At 27.4% G+C, this 24,974-nt stretch overlaps 2 protein-coding genes across 2 annotated transcripts in view; both read right to left on the bottom strand.

Moving 5' to 3' along the window:
- The window catches only part of LOC111687699 (receptor-type guanylate cyclase Gyc76C-like), a 58,616-nt gene that overhangs the window by 1,620 nt on the left and 32,022 nt on the right, over window positions 1–24,974 (bottom strand). Inside the window, exons 3-16 of the mRNA XM_046951305.1 lie at window positions 6,103–6,349; window positions 5,834–6,031; window positions 4,452–4,517; window positions 4,179–4,391; window positions 3,958–4,112; window positions 3,576–3,798; window positions 2,513–2,690; window positions 2,281–2,441; window positions 1,827–2,123; window positions 1,430–1,762; window positions 1,191–1,356; window positions 822–1,131; window positions 535–763; window positions 8–470 (exon numbers count right to left, since the gene is read on the bottom strand). Of these exons, the coding sequence (XP_046807261.1) occupies window positions 8–470; window positions 535–763; window positions 822–1,131; window positions 1,191–1,356; window positions 1,430–1,762; window positions 1,827–2,123; window positions 2,281–2,441; window positions 2,513–2,690; window positions 3,576–3,798; window positions 3,958–4,112; window positions 4,179–4,391; window positions 4,452–4,517; window positions 5,834–6,031; window positions 6,103–6,294 (3,184 nt within the window). The 5' untranslated portion in view covers window positions 6,295–6,349. The remainder of the gene's footprint in view (window positions 1–7; window positions 471–534; window positions 764–821; window positions 1,132–1,190; window positions 1,357–1,429; window positions 1,763–1,826; window positions 2,124–2,280; window positions 2,442–2,512; window positions 2,691–3,575; window positions 3,799–3,957; window positions 4,113–4,178; window positions 4,392–4,451; window positions 4,518–5,833; window positions 6,032–6,102; window positions 6,350–24,974) is intronic.
- On the bottom strand, window positions 6,586–7,656 carry LOC111687731. The gene has a single exon (XM_023450205.2). It carries the CDS (start codon window positions 7,471–7,473, stop codon window positions 6,733–6,735), a length of 741 nt encoding a protein of 246 aa, XP_023305973.2. The 5' UTR covers window positions 7,474–7,656; the 3' UTR covers window positions 6,586–6,732.

The following is a 24,974-nucleotide window of genomic DNA, read 5'->3' as shown; positions in this document are numbered from 1 at the left end:
ATATAACCTTCCAACTTATCTAAGGCATCTTTACACTTACTAGATATGTGTATTTTTAAAGCCTCTCCATTTGACTCCATACGAGAGGCCGTGTTAACCGTGTCACCAAAAAGACAGTAGCGAGGCATTGTTAGTCCCACTACACCAGCCACCACCGGACCCGTATGCATGCCAATACGAAGTTTTAAGACCTCATTTGGTCGATGGGCAATTCTATGTTGTTTCACAGCCTGTAAAAGTTCCAAGGACATGGAAGCAATTTCGCCAGCATGTCGATCGCCATTTTTAATGGGCAAACCTGATACCACCATGTAGGCATCACCAATTGTTTCCACTTTATACACATCGTAGCCACGTATGATACGATCGAATACCGTATAGAGATCATTTAGAAAGTTTACCACCTGCAGAGGAGTGCTCTCGGCTGACATGGCTGTAAAGCCAACAATGTCGCTGAAATAGATGGTGACCTGAAAAATCAATTAAATGTTAAGAAAAATGGCAACGCTAATATAAAATTTTAAAAGAACTAACCAAATCATAGGATACAGGCTCCACACCCAAGCCCATAGTTAACTTTTCGGCAACAGATTGTGGCAACATACGATGCAAAAGATCTTCAGTTTTACGCTTTTCTTCACACAACAAACGCGTACGTTCGGTAACAATATCCTCCAAGTTGTTGGCATATTTCTCCATCATTTCCATCATTTGATCCATGATGTTTTTCGTTTTACCACCACGCATTTTCTTCAGGCGGGTTCTATTGGATAATTATGATATATTATTGTTTTTAGATGAGTGAAATTAAAGTTATTTACCTTATGGTGGGAAAATCAGGTCTCACATCTGGATCTTCATGCCAGCAATCTGTTATACAACTTAAAACATAATCAGGACACAGCTCACCCTCTATAATGCACTCCAATTCTGGACGAAAAGGCACATCGCCCTTGATGGGTTTCTTCTTAACCAAATCCACAATTTCCTTGGGCTCAAAAAGTGTTTGACCAAAGGGACCCTTACGACTAAATATTTCATACATTATTATGGCAAAAGCATAAACATCTCCCTTTTGTGAGCCATATACATGAGGATTTCTTAGAATTTCGGGAGCTTTCCAAAATTGATCTATTAGAAAATTAGGTGAATTAGTATTTCTATGTTATTCTTCCTTGATTTAAACATACTTCTATAGTGCTGATGTTCGCCTATAGACTCGCTTTCCGCACAGTGTCTTAGATCATGCAAACCAAAGTCTGTCACCTGTAGCATCCATCTTGAAGTGACCACACAATTTGAAGACTTGAGATTACCATGATAAACCAAAGACGAATCATGTAAATAAATCATACCCTAAAAGAAGATTAGAAGAAGCCATTTCAGATTGATATATCCCCGGTCTATTGTTGTATGTTAAGCATTTTACCTTAATGAGATCATGTATGAGAGAAGCTATAAACAGATCATCCAATTTGATATCTTCATTCTCGATGATGTCATACAAACTGCCCTTGGCACAATAATCAGTGACTAGTAATATACGCATGGGCTCCACACAGGCTCCAGTGAAACTGTTTACATTGTCGTGTCTTAATTCACGCAACAAACGCATTTCCTTCATAATTTCCCTTGACATATCCTTTTTGCGTGGAAATTTCAGCTCTTTTATACGTACCACAGCGCCGCGCAAACGTGCCGTAGATGTAAACACTTGATTTGAGCAGCGGGAGCCAAATGATTGGGCACTAACCAAACTTAGCTGAAATTAGTATAAGAAAAAGTTTTGATAAATAAACTCAAACAAATTATTCATTCCTTTTTACCTTACTGGGCGATGAGACAATGTCATTGCCCGAATAACCCTTTATTTCGGATATATCAATTTTCCACAAAAGACCTTCAATTTCCAATTCGATCTTCCATTTACGATAGATACTCATAGTTACAACACCGGCACAAAAGAGCAGTAAACCTAAAATGCCAGCTGCCACCAAAGAGGTAATATGACGATCATCCTTTTTACACAATTCATTGGCAAAACCACACATGGGTTCATCAAACGGGCGATCACCACCCGAAGGCCAATCCACACGCATAGAACCATTGATGAGTTTGTATTCCTAAAGAAAGGAAAAACAAAGTTTATTTTTGAAATTGCTTTACAATAAAAAATATTAATTAAATAATGTTAAGATGATTTAAACAAAAAAAAGATGTGTACTTTTTAAAAAATGTGTGAAAAATAAAACAAAAACAAAAAAATGACGACTCACTCACTGGAATATCAGATCCTTGTTGAAAATGTGCCACAGGTACCATATGAAAATTACATGAAAGATTCTCACGATATGAATACTTAAACGGTTTATAGGCTAAGACAGAGAAATTGCCCTCGGAATCACCATTATTATCGATTTTAATGGTGGCGCCAGTAACACCTTTTTTTTGGAATAGAAATGGATTGATAAGTAATTTATATATATTTTTTTGGAATTTTAAATAAACTTACTCTTATAGGTTCCATTTTTGATAATAGTTTCAATTATTTTACTACCATCTCTTGCTATATTATAAACTTCTTCATCCGTTAAAGTTTGCGTTTTTGAAGCATTACGCAATAGTTCATCCAAAGCCCAGGCATACAATTTGGCAGAATCATAGAGGTAGGCGGCATATATAGAAACAAACTATGGTATTATTTAACACATGCATTATTTTAAACATCATTACATGGATAATATGCCAAGGCGAAGGAATATATAAAGAAAAAGATTGTAATATTAATTATAAAATATCTTCATACATAAATTTAGTTTAGAGTGAAAAAATGTTAAGTTTAAATCAGTAAATTTTTATAATCGAAATGTATTTGGCAAATTAAATCTTATTTATTTAAAAACAGTTTTGATGACATATTCTAATAAGTCTCTTTTGTAAATATATATTGTGTCATTGGAAACCTCAATTTTTTCTATTCTCTATTAATTCTTCCATAAATTATACAAATTAGGATCTAAGCTAAATGCTAAAAGTTTTTAACAAATCACAAAGGAAAACAACCACCATATTTTAAGTAATTGTAAAAGAGTATTTAACCCTTTTGCCTTCTAAGGGCCATGTAATGAACTACAAATAAAACTTATTTTTTGTTAACTCAATGTAATTGTCAGTAGAGACAAAGATACGGAAATAAAGAAAAAGTATTATAAAACGAAAAAACACACCTTATTTTTTGCAATTAAAGAAAGGAAGAAAGAAATATAAACAAGTAAACTTTGAGCCATGTCTCCTTGAAAATCATAACGTTGTCTGTCTAGCATTTTACAAATAAGATATGTTCTACCGGTATTTATGGCCAGTAAGCAATTATGATATTTGCTTAAAACTGACATTTCGACAAAGAAAAAAAAAACTTAACAATGTTTGTCCAAGAAATGCAAATTCATTAACATTTGCTAGCTTTCACTACTTTATATGTTAAGCAAATATTTATCTTAATAAAAATATTTAATGTTTTATTAATTAAACAGAAAATTGAAGTAATTAAAATGTTTGGAAATTGTACAACTTACCTTAATAAAATTATTGTTTAAAAATATGTTTGGCAATGTGAAATTAAACGGTTCCATTAAATTGTACTCTCTCACTTTGGCGGTGAAGTCCTCATAGCTATCTGTGGGTGGGGTGGAGGCAACCACTAGAAGACTTCTGGCACGTTGTATTAGATTATCGGTTTCGCCACAACTTTTCATATGCTCGATGTGTTCCGGTTTACGCAAATATTTTTCGGCTTCTCTAATGTGAAGTGATGTTTGTATGACTAAATTACAACAATATAATTTCTTAACATTGCAAGCAGAGCAAGGCACAGTGATCTGACAATAAATCTACTCAAGATAACTGGCACTTGTTTGTTTGCAAATAAAACACATACACACTTGGTGTAATACTTACTTTGGCGTGTAGGTCATCATATCAACAAATATCACCATGTATTCACCTTTGGAAAAAAGATTTGCTGTGTCCATAGAGGCCATAAATTCCACTAAAGCATTAGCACTTCCCAAGAAAACATAGATGCGTGTACGATTCATGGTGTTTTGTACAATCTGCATAAGAGAAAGAGATTTATAAAACAAATATTATTTTTTAAAAAAAGATTTGTTATACACTACCTGATACCAGAAACCCGTACGACAACAGGCCAACATTTCCTCACAACATTTGGCCATATTATCAATAAATGATTCCTTGTGATTAATGGTCATGTTCTTTTTTTGGGCCTCTTGTTTCAGCAAATCGGCTACCATGCTCCAACTTTCCTCATGCAATATGGAAAACTTTTTCCAGCCATAATAACGCAATAACGATATGACCGACTTAATTACCTACAAAGAAACTGCATTCAAAACCAAAAAAAACAAAATGAAAATTAACAATTATGTTACCTGTGTATCCGGTGGTTCTGTACGTGCAAATGTGGGTATGACGGAGGCTCGGTTTTCAGGACATTTCTGTAAAGAAAGAAAACAAAAATTACCTTCACATGATTAACAATTAAAGTGAAATGTTGCAAGTAAACGAATTTCGGGAAGCAAACCAGATACCTTTGACTCATTGGTATTTAAATTCCAAAAGAAAAGAATGCAATTCTCATAACAAGTTGTAGTTTATTTCAAGAAATTTTTTTACGTAAACAAACAAATTAATTGGGTAATGAGTATTTTTGAAAACAATATTTGAAAAATGTTTAAACAACAATGAATTCCCATGGTATATATTTGCGATAAAAAAAACTAAAGCAAATTTTAGTTGCACCTACTTAAACGTTTAACTTTCACTACAAGTTTAAGTGTTCAACTTAACAACACTTGAAATTAATTAGCTAAAAATGTTGATAAGATTTGTTGAACTAGGGGAGGTTAATTAATAGTTATTAAGTCAAAACAAACTTACATTACTGAAATCAGTACTTGTACATAATATGTATACGATAAATAAGTTTGGATGATATATTGGAAATTGTATTCTTTATAGTAGTAGTGATAATCATCGAGTACCAGTTTTAATAAGTTAAAAAAATTCTAATATTAATAAGAATTTTCAAAAAAAAATATTTTTTTTTAATTTCTACAAAAATTATTTTGCTTTTGCAACAAAAGTAAACTTTTAAAAGTTATTTTTAAGTTTCACACAACATGTGTACTTTTTTTTTTAAATAAGTTTAACTGAAACATGACAGCAAAAATAGCCTTAATTTACATATGAATGCAACAAATCTTAAGCACATTTTCCTAAAATTCTACGTAACACTGTTCCTTATACATTTTTAAAACTATTTAACAAGTAATATTCATTCTTTCAAAAGCTATTTTCTTAAATTGTTGAGAATTTTTCTGCAACACATGTAAGCTGTGACTTAATACAGCTTACTGACAAACATACATACATATTTTATTCATTCTTATTTTGAGTTGGAAAATGAAATAAATTCATTTTCTTTTACAAAAGATATATGAAAATATTAAGTTTTTTTACGTACCTACAAACACTTGCAAAAGTATATGTTTGTGAGAACATTTTTTGATTTCATGTTTTGTTCAAGTTAACAAGAATTATAAATAAATTTACATATGCAAATACACATTTGTACACATGTATGTGAAAAGAATGACCAATACATGACAAATTTAATACAAAATAATTGAAGCTCAAGAAAGGATTTGTCTATTGTTAAATACCACAAATTTATAAGCTAAATTTACAGAATTGTTTACTTGAAAATTTAAAACTTAAATTTGAAATAATCTTTTTCAAAGAAAAAACTTACATAGGATATCATTGGAATGTTACGACTCTGAGTGACAATTGCTTCTACATAACAGTGACCCTCAGGACCAAATATCATGGCAATGCCGTCACAAATCATTTCCGTTATGGCTTTAGTGGCTAAAACGGTATCGCCTTTGGTGTCGTTCCAGCGTAGATTTAACGAGACATTGGGCAGTAAGTTGTTATCACTATTAATCTATTTTAGAGAAGAAAAAAATATTAGAAAATTAAATTTTTAAAGAAAAAGAAAACAAACAGCAAGCATACCTCATCCAAGGCCATGGTTAGAGCTCCGGATATAGCGAGACCCTGCTTATCTTTGAGCTCACCCGTTAAGGCGGTTAGATAGCCGACATTGATAATAGTGCGATTGTTCTCATCGCGCTCTACATTAAGACCCGGAACCAGTATTACTGCCACCGAGAGCAATTGTAAGATGATAAAGGGCCACCGCGTCATGGCCCCTTAGGCCGGGGCCGATCAGCGCGACACCTATGAGTAGCAATGTTTATTACTGTATACGAAAAAGAAAAACAAAAAATTAATATATTTATATAAGACGTATGAGTTATTTTTTATTTAATGAATGAATAAATTTTTATAAATCATACGTTCTGTTGTGCTCATAATAAATTATCTCTAAGCTAAAGTTGAGGGCGTATGATTAATTTTTAGATTTAGATTTTTTATAAGAAATAAATGTTATTCATGATACATTGATTGATTTTAAATTAAATTTAAGTTTTATGATTAATTTTGTTAAGAAAATATTTGGTTTTATTAATTAATCAAAATAATTTGAACTTTTAGTTTTTTCTTTAAATAATATAATATTAGGAAATTAAGATTTATGGAATTGTTAATTCTTTTATAGTTTTTTACAAAAGGTATTTATTGCTATATAGGTGTTTCCAGATTTGGCGCATCGGCTCTAGTGGTTAAAAATGATATTTCATAAACCGAAGGGCGACTTTTATACACCTCCTGCAGCATGTTAACAAACCAAACACTTAATTCAGCTAAATTATCTATGGAAGCTTGAGCTACCACTGCACCAGCTCTTTGACCATGTTGATGTGAATCAAAGAATGACACCACATTTTGAGGAAATTCAAATACAAATACAGTAGTACGACTGTCAGCTATTAAGGCAGCAAATAAATTTCGAGCACGGCTATTGCTGGGCGGTTGTTTAAAGAGTTGCACACCCAATTTTAAAACTTGTGTTATACGATTAGGCACCGAATATTGATAGGACTCTTTGTGGGGATTTGCAGTTAGGTGAGTATAAAACCACTCACGCAAATCGAAGGACATATTTCGTTGATCGCACAAAGCAGTTAATGCTTCTGGTATATTTAGATTGGGAGTTTTTCTTTTGCTGCCTCTATTAAACATTCTGCCATAAACTATATTGCCCTCATTCATGGCATCTCCAAATATTTCTATGGCACGTTTGGGTAAAGTTTTGCTAGGCTTATGAAATACCTCTTCTTTGGCCATTTTATCGGCCAGTATTAGAGATATCAAGGTACAGGAATTGGTGCCACTTTCATAATATTCACCATAACGTGATTGACAAAAATCTTGTGGAAACCACCAGACATTAACGTTATGATGTTTTTGTAGTACCGCCATTGAAAGTTTAAGAAGAAATTGCACCGATTTTTTTCATACAACGGCCGTAGTTTGAATTTTAAATATTTTTTGTTTACATATTATTAAGTTTAGTAAGCGATTAACGGTTAATTTAAATGATTCTGAAACATTTGTTTGAAAGAATTTATTTATAAAACTGAAATTTTGAAAAGTTTTTTATAATAGTTTTTTTAATATTTTGTAATTCATTATAAAATAATAGTTTAAGTAGGGTTGTATTAGAAATTTTTGGAGAGTTTTATAATAAAAATTCTAACTTGAAAAAATCTAATAATTGAATGAAAAGTTAAGCAAAAATTGCGAAATTTCTACATATTTCCAAAGACAATTCCGTATATTTATGTGTTTATTTTTTACTTTACAGATTTAATTTCAACCAACACTTTTTAATGATTTCTATATTAATTTCATTGTAAATATTATGTGTAATGCGGCGACCATTAAAATATTGTAATATTTTTATATAATACATACATTTTAAATACAAATTAATTTGTTAATTTTTTTACTCATATGGACCAGCATTCTTTTCGATATAGTAAGCAAACAAACACCAACCATTTACATGCAACAAAAACAATCATTACAGTTTTTTTAAGATATTTATTCAGACAAATAAATGTATACACATGCAGATATGCATGTAAATATATTTATATATTATGCGGATATGACAAAAAGTTACAGTTTTCACACATACATACATATTTATGATACGAACAGTCAGCCATCATTCAATTGTTTCTACATTTGTATGTATGTCTGCATGATTTGTATGAGTTTACTCTCTCGTGTAGTACTCGTTTAACAAAAATAAACATGTGAATGAAAATTGTTTTCAATTAAAATCGAAGAAAAACATACGCATGCATGAATATTTATTTACTCCCATACACTTCATTACACATTCTCTCACAAACATTTACACACATACAATAAGATCAATTAAATGTCTGTGTTGTATGTGTTTTTTTTCTTGTATAAGAAAAATGTTTTGTTAAAAGATCTTGGCAATGAAATTATTTAAATTGTGTTAAAATATTTGACATGCATCCCTTAAGAGAAACCGCTAAAGTTGAATTAATCAAAATTGTTTGCATGTGCCAACAGTGTGAGAAATATTAAAAGATACAGAATTAATTAAATTAAAGTAAAAAAAACACATTTAATGAAAAATTTACTTAACTAAGAAAGGAAATTAAGTGAAGATTTTATTAAAAAATTTAATTTTTGTTAAAATTTTATATTTATGAAGAAACAAAACACTAGATTTTAAGTGTTATTAATATTTTTGTGCAGTAAATCTGACATTTAATAATTTTTTTAATAGGATTTTAGGTAAATTTAGATTTTTAGTAAATATTAGATCAGATTTCGAACAAAAAAAAAATAATTTTTGTAGATTAAAATGTTATTTAAAAACTTAACCACATTCTACTTAAAAATCTATATTTAGTTATAACTCACTTATCGTTACCAAACCACATACGTATATATACGTATTTAAATCTTTGTGAAACCTAAAGCTATTTGTTTATAAATTTTTGAGAATTATTTTTTACTAAATAATAAAATATACATATGTATGTATTCTAAGAAATTCTTAATTTTCTCCTCTTTTTATTACTAAATAGACTGATTAAACATTGATTAGTTTACTGCTTAAGCATTACAAACGATAAGACCAATGAACGATAAAGACTAAACATAGAGCGAGCGGGAGAGAGTGCAAGATAAGGAAAGAAATGTAAAAGGAAAAATGGGAAATTAAGTAAATATTGAAACTATAAAAAGAAATCTATTTTACAAATAAACAGTTTAAATAAAATTTTATTATAAAATATTTGTTTAATAGAATTTTATTAAAATTTCTTTAATTTACTTGAGGGAGGGTGTGTATGTATTTATGCATATTACCACATTGGAGAGTAACTTAACTTAGCAAAAGTATTAAGTTACTCTTAGTTTAAGAGTAAAGCTTTTTTATATGTTACTTTTGTTGTTTTCTTAATGTTTAGTGTTTGTTGTTGCTGTATTTCTTTTGTATTTGTATGATTATCATTACGTATTAAGAATATTGTACGTGACAAGCAATGGGACTAATAAAAATAAACATAATCTCACAATCATACCCTGCAGTTCTAGGGAGCTCGTTTAAAATTATGATAATATCATTAAAAGTTGTTTTTCCTTTTCTTTTTTTTATTTCTTGTAAAAATTTTTATAAATTGAAGATAGTAAAGTTAGATATTAAGAAGATTATTTTTTAAGGCAATTTATTGACCGCTATTAAAACTGTCGGGTTTGACTTAATGTGTGCATATATGCACGAGTACAATGTACATTCAACCAACTAACTGCAGTGCAGAAAACAAAGTAATAAGTAATATAAAAAGAAAAACAAGAAAGCAAAAACAAACAGAAAACATATTAAAAATTTGAAAAATACGTGACAAAAACACTAAACTTTACGAGGTGTTAGTAAACACTAAAGTGCTCTACAGCAGCACAAATTGTAAATGAACTATTCTCAGTGAAAAAAAAAAATATATTAATTAAAAAACATTTTTATGACATATAAAAAAAATTCTATAATATTCCTTAAAATAAAATGCAAAAGTAGCGCTGTACTTTTTAAAATTGAAATAAAAATCTAGGTGTGAATATTTTAAAAATAATTTCAAGCAACAAATTGAAGCTCTAATTATTTACACTTTTTATTATTCTGAAGAAAAAAAATCTATTACTATTGCCTTTAAAAATTAGCAAATTTCAAACTTTTTCCCCTCTTTATATACATTTTATTTAAAAATCATGCCTTTATATGTTTAATCAACAATTCCACGAAATCTCTAGCAACCAACATCGATAATTGATCATAATCAGTTGTCAAAAAAAAAAAGCAAAATAAATTTGTATAAATTATTAGCTAAAAATAAAAAAAAAACGTTACGTTACTACATATTCAACAATATTATTAATGTTTAATAAATTTTTGTACTTAAACTAAAATAAACACACTCACAGAATAAAATATTATAAAAAAATAAATACAAAATCCTAAGAAAAGAATCTGTAGCTGGAAAAAATTTAAATAAAATAACAACAACTTACAAATACAGATACATATGTATGATATATGTAAATTTTGTAGATACATTTGTATAAATATCTGTCTACTGAGAGTAGTATTTGTATGTGTAAATATAAGTATTTACTATTTACTGCCATAACGTGCTTACAAAGCAATAGTTTTACTTATTTTTTTGCTGTTGTTGTCACTAGTATTATTGCTGCCTTTGTTGTTGTTGTTTTTGTAGTCTATAAATAAATAACAAAAAACCAGCTATAAAATAAAAATAAACTTCGAAATCTAAAAATAGATTTAACCAACGGAGTGCGATCGTTACAAAGTTGTGTAACTACTTCTACAATAACAGCAACAACAGCAACAGCAATAACCAGAGCAGCAGCAGCTTTAATAGCAGCATAAGTACTATTAGTAGCAGCAGCAAAAACTTAACCAGCACAAATAAAGATTTTGATTTGTATTAACAAATGAGAAGAAACTTATTACACCCAGAGAAATAATATGATAGCAGCAATGAGTTTAAAATTATTACAAGAAATTCAATAATATTATGGTTACTGCAGTCGTATATTCTATTGTGACAAACATATATCTTTGGTTGCTGTAATAATATATATGTTTTTTGCAACCAATTGAATGGTAATGCCAAAATATTGATTTAATCTAATAGTAAGAAAAATATACAGTTAATTTAATCATCGTTTTATTCTGGTTGGTTAATATACTACAGCTTAAGTTATCTTTATTTAAGATTACTTAGAGACACATAAGAAACAATAAACTGAAAATTGTATAGAGTCATGCTATAATAAACGAGCCGATTACCATAAATCAGTCATTACAAAAAAAACGTTAATCTATAATGATTTTTAATTTATGCTAAAAACTCCTGCCACTTTGATTAAACGTCAGCTTGATAATAAATTGGCTTTATTGTAAATATTCATTTCATTGTTAAAATTTCCCTTTTTATGTTTAAAATTGTTAAGAAAAATTTTTATAAAGCATTTCCCTTGTAAAAATATTAAACATTTCATCAGCTTCAATGATTTTTTGTGTAACAGTTGGTTTTTTACATTTTCCATATATTTTTATTTTAAACTATGTTGGCGCATATACAATATGCAAATTAGAATAGCTCTAAAAATTTTTCGAAAAAATATTTTGAATTATTTTTTATAGAGTGAAACTAAGAATATTTTAAATTTTTCAGAAATCCGGATAACTAAAAATTTATTTTATATTATATGTGAAGCTCTATCTTCATAATTGGGTGAGTTAAATAAAAAATTTTTCTTTTTTAGAAATACGTTAATTACTTTGTCCCACTGCAAGGACTATTTTTAGCTCTACACAACTAAAGTCATCCTATTATAGAATTGTATGTAAGAAAATATAAATGTTAATCTCCGGAAAGAATTTTCAGTAGTCACACCCTTAAAATGTTAATAAATTCAAGCCATAATAATAAAAATATGTACAGGCATATATGCTGATTTATCAACAGAAGCTAAAACAGTTAAATGAATAAAGGTTTTTCCCCTTTTTAATAAAATCTGTATAAAATTAATAAAAAATCAATTGCTTAAATTAAAAAAAAAAAAACATAAATTTACCAATTTTTTTTTTTTTTTTGGTTTTATTAAAATAACACATGGCTCGTGATATGCTAGAGGATATTTCAACACTATGCATCAAATATATTTGCATATATCCAATAATTTTTCTTTACGTGCACAAAAAAATAAAAATATTCTAAATATACTAAACTCTACATGGGCCCAACAGTTGTGTGCATATTGTTAACGAACGAGAGAGTTAGTGAGTTTGTATTTTTAAATATAAAAAATAAACAAATCAAGTCATATGAAAAATATAAAATAAATAATACAGTTTAGTGTGTGTCGCATTTAATACACAGACTAAATGCAGATGTTAGCAAAAATATTTGAAAGATTTTTGTTGTGAAAATTCGTTTGATTTTGTTGGCAAATATGGGTGGAATGCAGGAAGAAACTGACAAAAATCAGTCCTATCAGCTTAAAATAATAGTTTATTTCATGACGCTTTGTTTTAGGAACCAGTTATTAAGATCACAGGCTTAAAATAGATTGAGTTGCGAGTTATCTTCTGCATATCTTTAACAATTCAAATATTTTGTAACTTCAAATATATGATCATCTCCTGCACCTAAATTCAGAGACGAGTTTTTTTCATTTCCAGTTCAAAATCACTAAAACACCCATATTTATTTGAATTCTTAATGACACTTCATTAATGCTGTATGTAAATATATATATATATAATATATAATATATATATATATATATATATATATATATATATATATATATATATATATATATATAATATATATATATAATATATATATATATATATATATATATATATTATATATATATATATATAATGACAGATTTATGTTTAGCTGGATGCTAAAGTTATACACTTTTGTACATAAATAGCTAAAAGTTTAATATCCTTCGCCACAGCTAAAACCAGTTCATCAGCTTTTATGCAGCCACAATTTAAATTTATATTGAATCATAAAAACTCTTAATTTCTTTTGTCCATTTCAATTGCCATTAAAATCAATCTATTTTTATACATAAAAAGTTATAAATAAAATATTACAAAAAGACTATTACTTTTGTTTAAAGTCCTCTTCGGTTTGGCTGAATTATTCAGCTTCCTGTCAACTTTAGCAATGCCGTTTATGTTGCACGTTTTGTTTGTTTTATTTTTTCACTTTTTACAATGTAATTTTTGTAGTTTTTTTTGCTATTGCTTTTGTATCATTGATTTTCCCTACATGGTTAATCAGGACAACTTTTAATATGTTGCACATGACGATGACGATGCTGGTTGCTACAAATCGTTGATGAAATGAAAGTGAAATTGCAAAATTTCAATGCACATCGTCAATGTCTCCTTTTTTTTGTGGTACCAGTACATTTCAAAAGTGGAAATGTGTTATGACCAGAATAAGTATGGTCTGCTGTGGACAATGGCCACATGGCCATGGATATGGCAACGAAATAAACTTGTACCATGTTTATAAGGAAACTAAACTGAAATCAACAGCAACTGCCTTTTATGGTTATTGTCATAGTAGCAAGGTTGAAAACGCAAAAAAAGTAGCAGCATTTATGTATGTATATATGTTGGTGCCACTTTAAAAAAAAGGGTTCGTTAATTCAACTTTTACAAGTTAACGACTATTAATTGTTTTGCTGGGATACATTGTCTTATATAGACAAAACTTCCGTACTACGTTTAACATATCCATGTATATACATTTAGCTATTTCTCTAATGTCATAACTCGTATGTCCGGTTTATCGTTTTTTATTTTAAATTAAGGTGTATTTTGCAATTACAACCAATCAGCAATAGAAGAAATATACAGCAAACATCCTTTTTTAAACAGATTAAATTGGACATTAACAATTTATTTCATTAGAGCTTAGTGTTAAGATTCTTCAAATAGTGCCAGTATAAAAAATATTTACAACTTAACTAGGGAAATACTAATAGAATATTCTATTGTAAAGGCCTTATAAATATCTTTGATTTGAGATGTTCTACATATATTTCAAACAGCGTAAAAACGACCTTAACGATAGTAGATTTCATCTCAATCATTTTTGGAATTTTAGTTAATTTTGCCGATTTTTTCATCAACATACATCACAAAAATGTGTCTGCTAGAATAATCCAGAATTGGACCAGTTTCGACTTGAAAATTCTTGAAAGTTTACATCCGATTTACAATTTTGCAAGATTTTTTAAACATTTTGCTGGGTTATTCCATATCATAGAAAAAAGTATTTCTTAAAACCATACTATGTATATCAATTCCTTTTCTTTTTCATTAGAAAAGGAAGTCGCATTAATTATACAATCACACTAATAAAATGTTTAAAATCTTAGAATTTCCACAAATTCCACACACACCTGAAAAAAGTTCGTAAGACTTCTTCAGCGATCTGCTAATGAGTTAAATTAACTAAATATAATTGATTTAAAGTTGTTTGTAATGCAACTGGAGATCCATTCATTACTTAACGCATCACAAGTAATTTAAAGAGTAGTCTTTAGTCACTTTACTTTAAATAGATTGTAATGTAGTCATTTAACATTTTTTATTTATTTTTCATTTGACAGTAGATTGAGTGGTGTAGAAACAAAACCAGAAATCTCCATTTCTTTAATGAGCTTACTTAGAAACTTTGGATCCAATTCGTTAGAAAACTTCTGCATACATTTGTTTTAAACTTTCTCTATATTTTCTTCTAGTTCTATTCTGCTAGGAAAATTATTTTAACACCCCTCAAGTGTTTTAGAAGTTTATAATTATATGTTCTTGACTTTCCCCCAGTACAACAAAAAATGTTTTTTTTTTATGTAAATAATTACTTCATTAATAGACTTGAAGGACTTTACAAAATTTCCTTTATACAGAAGACACTTCATATGACAACAAAGATATAATTCATATTTACTGCTAATTGTTTAATATCAAAGCTAAATTAATAACATTCTGTATTTAATTAAAATAATATACATTAGAATTCATAACATGTCAATCAATTAAAACATAAATAATAAATTTAAGTTAAACATTAATTAAGAGGTAATTAAAAATTACATAAATAAATATAATTATATTTCCTAGCAAGGTGAATCTATTAGGGAAAAATTATAATTAAATGAAAAAACTATTAAAAGGATCTACTACGATTAATGAATTAAAATACAATCATGATCTTAGATTAACAAAATTTTTTTCTCTTGCTTCAGGGAACATCCCCGTTTGTTTCTATTTTTTTCCTACTTTTCACAAACCCTTAAGGATTACTTTAAATGCTCTCAATTTATTTATATGCAACTAAGTAGTTTGTTTCAAACTAAAAATACACTTTAACTACCTTTCTCATCTCAAGTTATACTTTTGAAAAATTAAATGGTAACTATGGTGATTGAAACACTTTAAACAATATCAATTTATACAATTCTGTTTCATATTATCTAGGAACGTAAATAAAACATTCGCTTTTGTTGCAATTCCAGTAAAAATCTGAATTATTGACATACAACAAATGTAATACCGAGCACGTGGCTGATTAACTTTAGTGGCATTATTATTGTTGTGTGTTGATAGTGAGGGAAGGTCTTGCATTCCGGCTTACAAATTTTCATTTCATATTACATAATTTCAGACTTTCTGTTGGGAAAACTCAAATTAAATTTATTTTACTAAAATAAAAATTTTACAAAGGCTTGTTTAATTGCTAAAAATTAAGAAAATCTGCATTTTAAGGTTGAAGTATTTAATTATTCTTTTTGAGTTTTTTTTTTATTTTGTGACTGTTTCTAAAGACTCGTCATAGGGTCCAGAGACTAGTCAATAAGATAGTCAATATACTACTCAATAAACGCTAATTCAAATTGGACTAGTCTATAGATTACTTCACATAATGGTCAAAGGGTTAGTAATCCATTAACTAGGCAATAGTGTTGTAAATAAACAAGTCAATAGAGACTACCATAGAATAGTCCTTGGACTTTCCAATAGGATAGTCTACAGACTAGGTAAAATAGGCAAATATGATAGTTCATAAACTAGTCAATATGCTAAACAATAGACAAGTCTATAGACAAGTTAATAAACTAGTCCATTGACTTGTTTTTAGACTAGTAAATAGTAAAGTCCATAGACTAGTCAAAATGATAGTTCATAGACTAGTCAATAAGCTAGTTAATAAGCTAGCTCATGGACTAGTTCATAGACTATTCGGAATAGCCGGGTATATTTGCACATTTTCTTAGATATATGTATACGTGTAGGTGTAGAATAGAAAAAATGGGATTATTTAATAAGCAACAATAAAGTAAATATTCAAAGTTTAACATAATGTTTGAAACACTTTTTTGTTTTTGCTACTGTAAATATTTTCTAAATTTCTTGGAAAATGTGGAATGAAAAATAATACGACAACTAGTTGTTATGAATGTTCTCTTTCCCCCCAAATTATTTTTTTACAAACATGAACATAATCAGGTATAGATGGGCATGCTTTAGGGTTCTTGAAGTTCGTATTTTTTCACATGAATCAAAAACAAACATAATTTCTTCATAACAAAATCTCTGTAAACAGTGGCCATAATATAATCAAATGACTTGCAACATTGTATTTTAAATAACTTAGTGTTGAAAACTTGTTATGTAAAGAAATGTCTGACAGAAATTGTATGTGTTTGTCATTTAAAATATATATGAATTTAACAAGCAGAACAACTAGAGAGATGTTAGTTAATTTTTTGTAGTTTATAAATGTAAGAAAAGGAAGTACCAAGAATATATGTTTAAACCTACATGTAATGAAATTAATTTGATAATGAAAAAGAAAATAAAAAAGATTATAAATTTATGTAAATGTTTAAAAAAGGTAAACAAATAATTTTTTAAGAAATTTTTTAGATTGTTTACAAGTAAATAATTAAATTTTTCTTAGAAGTATTAAAAAGTTTTAAGAAATATTTTAAAAGTCTTAAATAGTTTTAATGAGGATTTACATACTGCAGCAATTTTAAGTTAATTTTTTTAAAGATTATTAAACCAAAATTCCAATAATTTTTTTTAATTTAAATGGAAAGTTTTGTGCAAAAACTTTAAAGCTATTTTCCCTAGCAAAATAGAGTAAATACTCATATTTATATGATTTAATCTCTTTGTTCTTATTTGCATTATCAGTAACATTGTTTTTTCACAAAAAAAGTGCAAAAGAGATATGTAAACAAAGTAAAACCAAACCCAGCAATAGAGAATAATAGCAACAGCAACAACTAGTTAAGAAGTATTGCATTTTTACTATAGTTTAGTTTATTGCCAGTTTCATTTAACATAAACATACATATATATGTTAAAAGTAAGCATTTTAAAGTATTACAGCGTATGTGAGTGTCTGAGCTTATGCAAGTTTATATTTGTGTAAATACATATACACATATGTACATATGTAGTATAGTAGTAAAATGTTTATTTGTCTGCATGATTACTTAAAGTGTGGCGCACATGTGGGGCGCATATTCAAGTATTTCCCCACGGTCTATTTTTAGAAAATCCAGTTTTTGGCAAACAAATTAAAACAAACAACAAAACCTTTAAACAAAATCATTGCACACAACAACGAAGACAACAACACAACACAACAAAACACTGCACCATACTAGCATACTATGAAACAATTTAAATAAAACAGCAACAACAACTGCAACTATAACAACCATAAGGAACGTATGCAATTTACTATAGCAGCAGCAACATTCCAACACGTTTTGTCTTCAAAATTTGTTTACGTCTGTCTTCATGCTGTAAACAAACTGTAGAAAGAAAATAAACAAAAAACAAACAACCTCTTGCTTCTGTCTGAGTTTTTTTTTATTTCAGTTCCAATTGGGTTTCTGAGAGCTGTGAGAATGAGAGAGCTATTTTTAACGTAAATGGGGTAAAAAATAAATATAAAATTAATATTTCAATTTAAATACTACATCTATAGTTATTTTTAAATATAAACACAATTTAAATATTTATTTAAAGCTTAAACATTTGTAAATGTTTAAATTTAAAGAAAAATCACAAGAAATTATTAAAAATGCACTATACTACGAACAAAATAATATAAAAAACTTTATTAATAAAAATAAAACATTATGATAATAAACACCTGCAAAAAACCAGATCAACAACTTCAGTCAGCAGACATCGTTGTTTGATGACCAACCAACAAGACCATATTCACATGCACACGTACATATTGCTAATAAACACTTGAAAGGTTAGAGTTGTTAATTATTCGAATATGCATAAGAGCATATGATCGTTTCCTCTCAAGTAGACTTTCATTGATTTAGCATTTTTGCGTTATTTTAACAATTTTTTTTTAAACGGATATCGACTAGTCCATAGTTTAGTCTTGGACTAAGCTTGTACAAGTCTTTAGATTATTCAATAATCCAGTCGATATATTTGACAAATGATTAGTCCATAGACTAGTTAATAGACCAATTTACAGTCTCGAACACTAAAGAGGCTTATAGCCAGATATTTGAGCACATCCATCAAGACCCCTAAAAGAAATGTCATAGCTATGTTAAATAAAATTATTCTAGAAATATTCAAAAACCTATTTTTATAAATATTAAATTAAGAATTAAATTGTCAGTTTAATTTCCCAAACATCCGGATATGTTTAAGAGATAAAAAATATCTATCACTGGTTTAATTTAATCCTATATATTCATTTATGTATATTTAGCAGTTGTACATCTGTAACATCAACTATATAGTTGAAAGCAACCAGTTTTCGTATTACTTCTCTAGTTATATGTTTGATGATAATAATCTAGACGATAATTATGCTGGTGGTACTTTGATGGTGGCAACAAGACTTTTGCACTTATTTTGCAATTTTATTTTCAGAGACAGACAACAAGGCGCAACTAAAACTTTATATAGTGTCAATATGACTGAAACTAGTTAGATGTTTAAATTAAACTAAGAAAAAAACCTACAAAAAATAAAATACGAATCAAAATAAAATTGATTAGATAGCCTAGCTGGTCAAACCGCTTAGAAAACCAGCTAAAGTCATTTATCTATTACACACAACATCAACTAACTGATCACACAACCAATCAAGCAAACAGCCAGCCAACCAACCAAACCTAACTTAGTAAATCCAGCAAGCAATCAAGCCAAAATAATTACCCTGTCACCCGCTTAAAACACATATAAATACACGTATGAATTAAATATCGTGTAATGAACACTACAACACACCATATCTAACCATTCATACAATGAACGCTGCCCCATCTACACACCACCACCACAACTCAACCCCTGTTCCTGCGCCAGCTTTAGTTGTTGCTCTTTAGTTTATACTATATTGGACATTAATAAATATAAAGAAAACAAAAATATAGTAAAATACCGCCTTTTTTCAAAACAGCAAATTGTTCAATCAATTAAAAATGATTCATTAACTAACAAATTGTTGCAAATGGCCTTTATACGAATTCCCAGAAATTTTGCAATTTATTTATATAGAAAAATTACTGAGAGACTAAGAGAAAAATGTCATATAAAAAAATATAAAATACATTGTAAGATGTACCAAGAGTCCTTTATATCCTGAAGTGGAAAGCATACAAACATACATACAAATATACATACATACATATGTACTATATGCATAAATTTTAATTGTATAAGTAAATTGCTTTCTCCGATGAGCTACTATATCTCTATGACTACTTGTACTAATACTTTTTGATAAATGTTATTTTATTAGAGAAGTAATAGTACAGAATTTTATATTTTTCATAAGCCGTAGTGTTACACTTAAAGTTTTGTTTATGTGTACACTTGTAAAAATGTTAGTAAAGTGGGGGATATTTATTACACTTGAAGAGATTAAGCTAACGTTCGTCTGTTTTCAACAGACAGACGGATGGTCTGAAAAGGACCCAGAATATATATACAACGTTTGTGGGTTTATAACAAATATTTCTATGTGTTACACACATAATGACAAAATCTATATAATGGTGGGTATAAAAATGTATAAATTAATTTGAAAAATCCTTCAAAAACTAAATTGAAATTTTACATATGACGCCATTGTTATATTTATATGTCAAAACAACATCTGTCAATTGTTGACATTTCTGGGTAAAATAAATAAATAAATATGTATTTATGATAATTTCTATAGGTGAATAACATTTTTTTTTAATTTTTGAAAAAAAATGTTTAAAATAAATGCAAAACTGCAAAAAATTAGTTTATACAAAAATCTAAGTAAAAAATATTAGAAGATATAAAAAATTTAAAAAAAGTTTTTATAAATTGATTTATATATTAACTATATTAGTTTTTTTTTTTTTTTTGAAAGTTTTTTTTTTGAAAGTTTTTTTTTTTTTTCAAATACCCCCTTATAAGGCAAATCATTTAAATAAATACATTATTTAAATATGCATATGTATGTACATATAGATACATACATGTATGTATGCTCACTGCTAAACAATTTAGTTTTGTTTTTTTTTATTTTCTTGTCAATTGGCCATTGACTGGCGCTGAAAATTTTCTACGACATTATTTTAAATACTAAATACTACAATTTTGTACATATTTACGAAAAATAAAGAAAAAAACATTATATGCTTAACTATCATCATGTTGTTTTTATTAGTATCTATGTTTATATGCATGTGTATATGTGAATATCTAAATGTCTGTATTTTGTATTCAATTTGTCGTACTTTTAGATGGCGCTCAATTTGTTTTTTTCTTCTTATATTTACTGTAGTAGTTTTTTCTTCATTTTTACAACGAAATGTAGAAAATAAATAAAAAAAAACACAGACAAGATCATTGTTTAGTTATTTCAAGATTATCATTTTGGTTATTTTCAAATTCACGCTCATTCGTACACGATCCAAGGCCATTTAAAAATACGTTAAGCTAAAAATAAACTTTTTTTAGTTCAGTTTTGTTTTGTTTTGTTTTTTTTTATTTTTTTATTTTTCAGCCGCGACACTGTGTGGCGTATACATAATATACATACAAATAACAAAAACATTTTAAATTCATTGCTTATATGTATGTATGTGTAGAATAATACAATAACAGAAACAACATCAATAAGAAAACAAAATATATATTTTTTATTGTAGTTGTTGTGGCACCCACCAAACAACAATAATAGCAACAATCTCAGGAGATTGCAGTCAACAAAACAAACAAAATATAAATACGATACAAAACCTACTAGTTACCACAATTGAGGTGGCCAGAGTTTGTTATAAAGGTATTTTGAAAACTACAAAGGAAAGTCCCGGAGGCTTTATTAGATCCCATAAAAAGGTTAAAAGAAAACGTTTAAGATATTTAGGAAAGATGTTCAATAAAATCGATTTAAATACTTAAGAAATATGTTAAATACAGCGCCATCTATCGTACCAATTTTACAACTTAAATGTGCATTGAAATATTTTCTTTTTAATTTTTATGAAACTTTAGTTTCTAGCAAAGTTTAAAATTATTAAAATTATTTTTTTTACGTTAATATGTTATATTCAAACTTTGACTTATTTTAAGGTTTTTTTAAATAAGTTTTAAAGTAAAATTTGCTATTTAATAAAATAAATACTTAAACAGCTGGTCACCTAATTTAAAAATTTGTTATTGAATTTATAACTGTGTGTCTGCATTTACGAGTTTGCACAAAAATAAATAATTATAAAAACACTACGTAAAAGTATAATATAGACTAAACAAATACATATACAAGCATAAATAAATTTATTATATATACATTAATATGGATGTGTGTATATGAATACTAAACAAAAAACATAGATTGCTAGATAACAAAATAATAGAAAAAAATGAAATTATATTTATTTTTTGTTCATTTGTTCAAAAAAAAATATATTAATAATAATAAAGAGTGTATATTTACTTAACAACAATAGAAGTGTTACATGAAGGAAAAAAAAATACACACAAACAACAACTTATAATTTTCACACATTTCCATAACACTGTGTGTAAATGAAACAAATAAAATAATTAATTAATAAAAAAAGAAACTTTAATAAACAACAAAATATAGTTTTTATAAATCTATAAATATATTTGTAGCAATTACACACTAACAAAGTTCTTTAAAAAGGTGGGTGTGTAAAACGGAAATTTAAATTTGAGTTTAAATATAAACGAAACAAGTGAAAAAGTTAAAAGAAGTTTTTTTTAACACGATAAACCATGTATAGATAAAAAGATTTATGGAAATTAATGAAAAACACACAAACATTTTACTGTGTAATCAATGTATTGCTTTACATTATTTACGTACATATACATATAAATGAAATGAAAATTTATAGCTTAATAACTGAACTTGACACCAAACAACAATAATAAAAATAATCACATGTGTGTGTGTGTATGTTTAAAACGAGACACATACAATCGTACATATGTATATGTACGTTTTTCTATAGCAATATAAAAATGAGCAACAGTTTTTCCTTTTGCTTTCTTTAAACTAAAACTATAATGTCTTACGTTTTGTTTGAAGATTAAACCATCAAGCAACCTGAAGATTTTGCGTAGTCAACTTGTTATTGATATTTTTTTAAAAAAATAATTAATTAATAAAAATATTTTATTTGTTGTTTTCAATTTCTTGAGATTAATTAAATTTTAATCAACCTAGAAAACCTAACAAACAAGTCAATGAAAGATGATAATTCAGGCATAATACTTTAATGACATTTTCTTTTAGATTTTTCAAGCGCTTGTTTTAAAAAGATTTTTATCGTTTATTAAGGGCGAATTTTGTTTAAGGTAAAAATGGTTTGATAACAGCTTAAAATGTTTTACATGTTTTTAAAACTGTTCCCACTGAAACAATCACTTAAAATCAAATAAATTGAAATGGACTAGAGTCTTGTCTATAGACCAGACTAGAGTCTTGTGTTTTCTATAGAGCAGACTAGAGTCTTTTTTTATCTATAGACCAGAGTAATTTTAGATTAGACTAGAATAAAGTAATTAGATCAGACTAGAGTCTAGTTCATAAACCATACTAGAGTCTTGTCTGTAGACCAGCCTAGAGTTTTTCTGTAGACCAGCCTAGAGTTTTTCTGTAGACAAGCCTAGAGTCTTGTCTGTAGACAAGCCTAGAGTCTTGTCTGTAGACAAGCCTAGAGTCTTGTCTGTAGACAAGCCTAGAGTCTTGTCTGTAGACCAGACTAGAGTCTTGTCTTTAGACCAGACTAGAGTCTTGTCTGTAGACCAGACTATAGTCTTGTCTTTAGACCTCACTAAAGTCTTGTCTGTAGACCAGACTAAAGTCTTGCCTATAGATGAGACTAGAGTCTTGTCTATATACTAAACTAGAAACAGTCTATAGAAGTCTTGTTTATAAACCATACTAGAGTCAAGTCTTATATTTTAACAATTTCATTAAGTATTTTAATTAAACAAATAAATAAAATCTTTAAACTTCGACTTAATTGTGAAAAGCAAATATAAAACTATAAAGTATTTGTCAGATCAAGCGTAAATTCCATATATTTTAACAATTTCATTAAGTATTTTAATTAAACAAATAAATAAAATCTTTAAACTTCGACTTAATTGTGAAAAGCAAATAAAAAACCATAAAGTATTTGTCAGATCAAGCGTAAATTCCATTATACATAATTAATACATACAAATATGACATTAATTATGGCAATATATTCTAACTAATTAAATGAACATATGTTTAATATTTAAACAAATAACAATGATAATATCTAAATACATACATACATATGTATGAAATATGTAAATATGGTTTATCTATGAAAATCTAATTAGAACCTGTTGTAAAGGAAATTTAATCCTTTTCCTGTACGCTTTACTTAAAATAATATCGTACTGTGAAATTAATTAATGTTATACAAATAAAAGGACCAAAAACCACATGTACAATGTACATATATATGTATTTGTGATATATGAACAAAATTAAAATTAAACATTGGGAAATAATTTTATTTAATAAATATAATAATAACATAAGTATTGTTTGTGTGTTATTACTACAATTTGTTTTATAAACATTAATTAATATTTATTAATCAAATTGTTCAACAATTAAAAAAAATAAACTTTTTAGCATAACAATTTTTATATTAAAAAATCATAACAAATATTTAATGGTTATTTTTTCCTCATACACACATATGTATATTTTTCCATATATTTGTTTATTTTTATTAATAAAATAAAAAAAAGAACTGTACAGCTGTCTATGACAAATGACTTTCAATTTGTAAAGTTAATAATAGAAAAAATATGGCGAAAAAACATTTTATTATTACTAATAATAAAAAAGTAATAATACACAAGTGATTGTATAATTAAAACAAAACATTTCTTAATTGACCATTGAAAGCTTTAAATAATTAAAACTAACAAAATACGTGTGATAATACAAACACATTTATTTATATACAAATGTATTTAATAAAATAAATTTTAAATAACAAAAAAAAAATAAAATCATTAAAATTGTCTGCTAGTGGCTTAAATGTGTAATTATGGTAATATTTAAAATAGATTCTATTATCAACAAAGATTACAATTTAATATGCTGATATTATTTTTATTTAAAACAATTTAAGTAGTATATTTAACAATAGGTTTCAATGCACTTTTAAATAGTTTGTAAAATTTATAAGTTTAATACAAATTTTGAAAAAAAAAGTTTTAAATTAATTAAACCAGAAATATTTTATAC

Source organism: Lucilia cuprina, chromosome 5 (assembly GCF_022045245.1).
Source record: "Lucilia cuprina isolate Lc7/37 chromosome 5, ASM2204524v1, whole genome shotgun sequence".
Lineage (NCBI taxonomy): Eukaryota > Metazoa > Arthropoda > Insecta > Diptera > Calliphoridae > Lucilia > Lucilia cuprina.
Note: the sequence above shows the minus strand (reverse complement) of the source record. Positions and strands in the feature narration are given on the sequence as shown.

Bases quoted from the DNA above. Each gene is read 5' to 3' on its own strand.
- LOC111687731 (XM_023450205.2), bottom strand. From the start codon at position 7,473: ATGGCGGTACTACAAAAACATCATAACGTTAATGTCTGGTGGTTTCCA.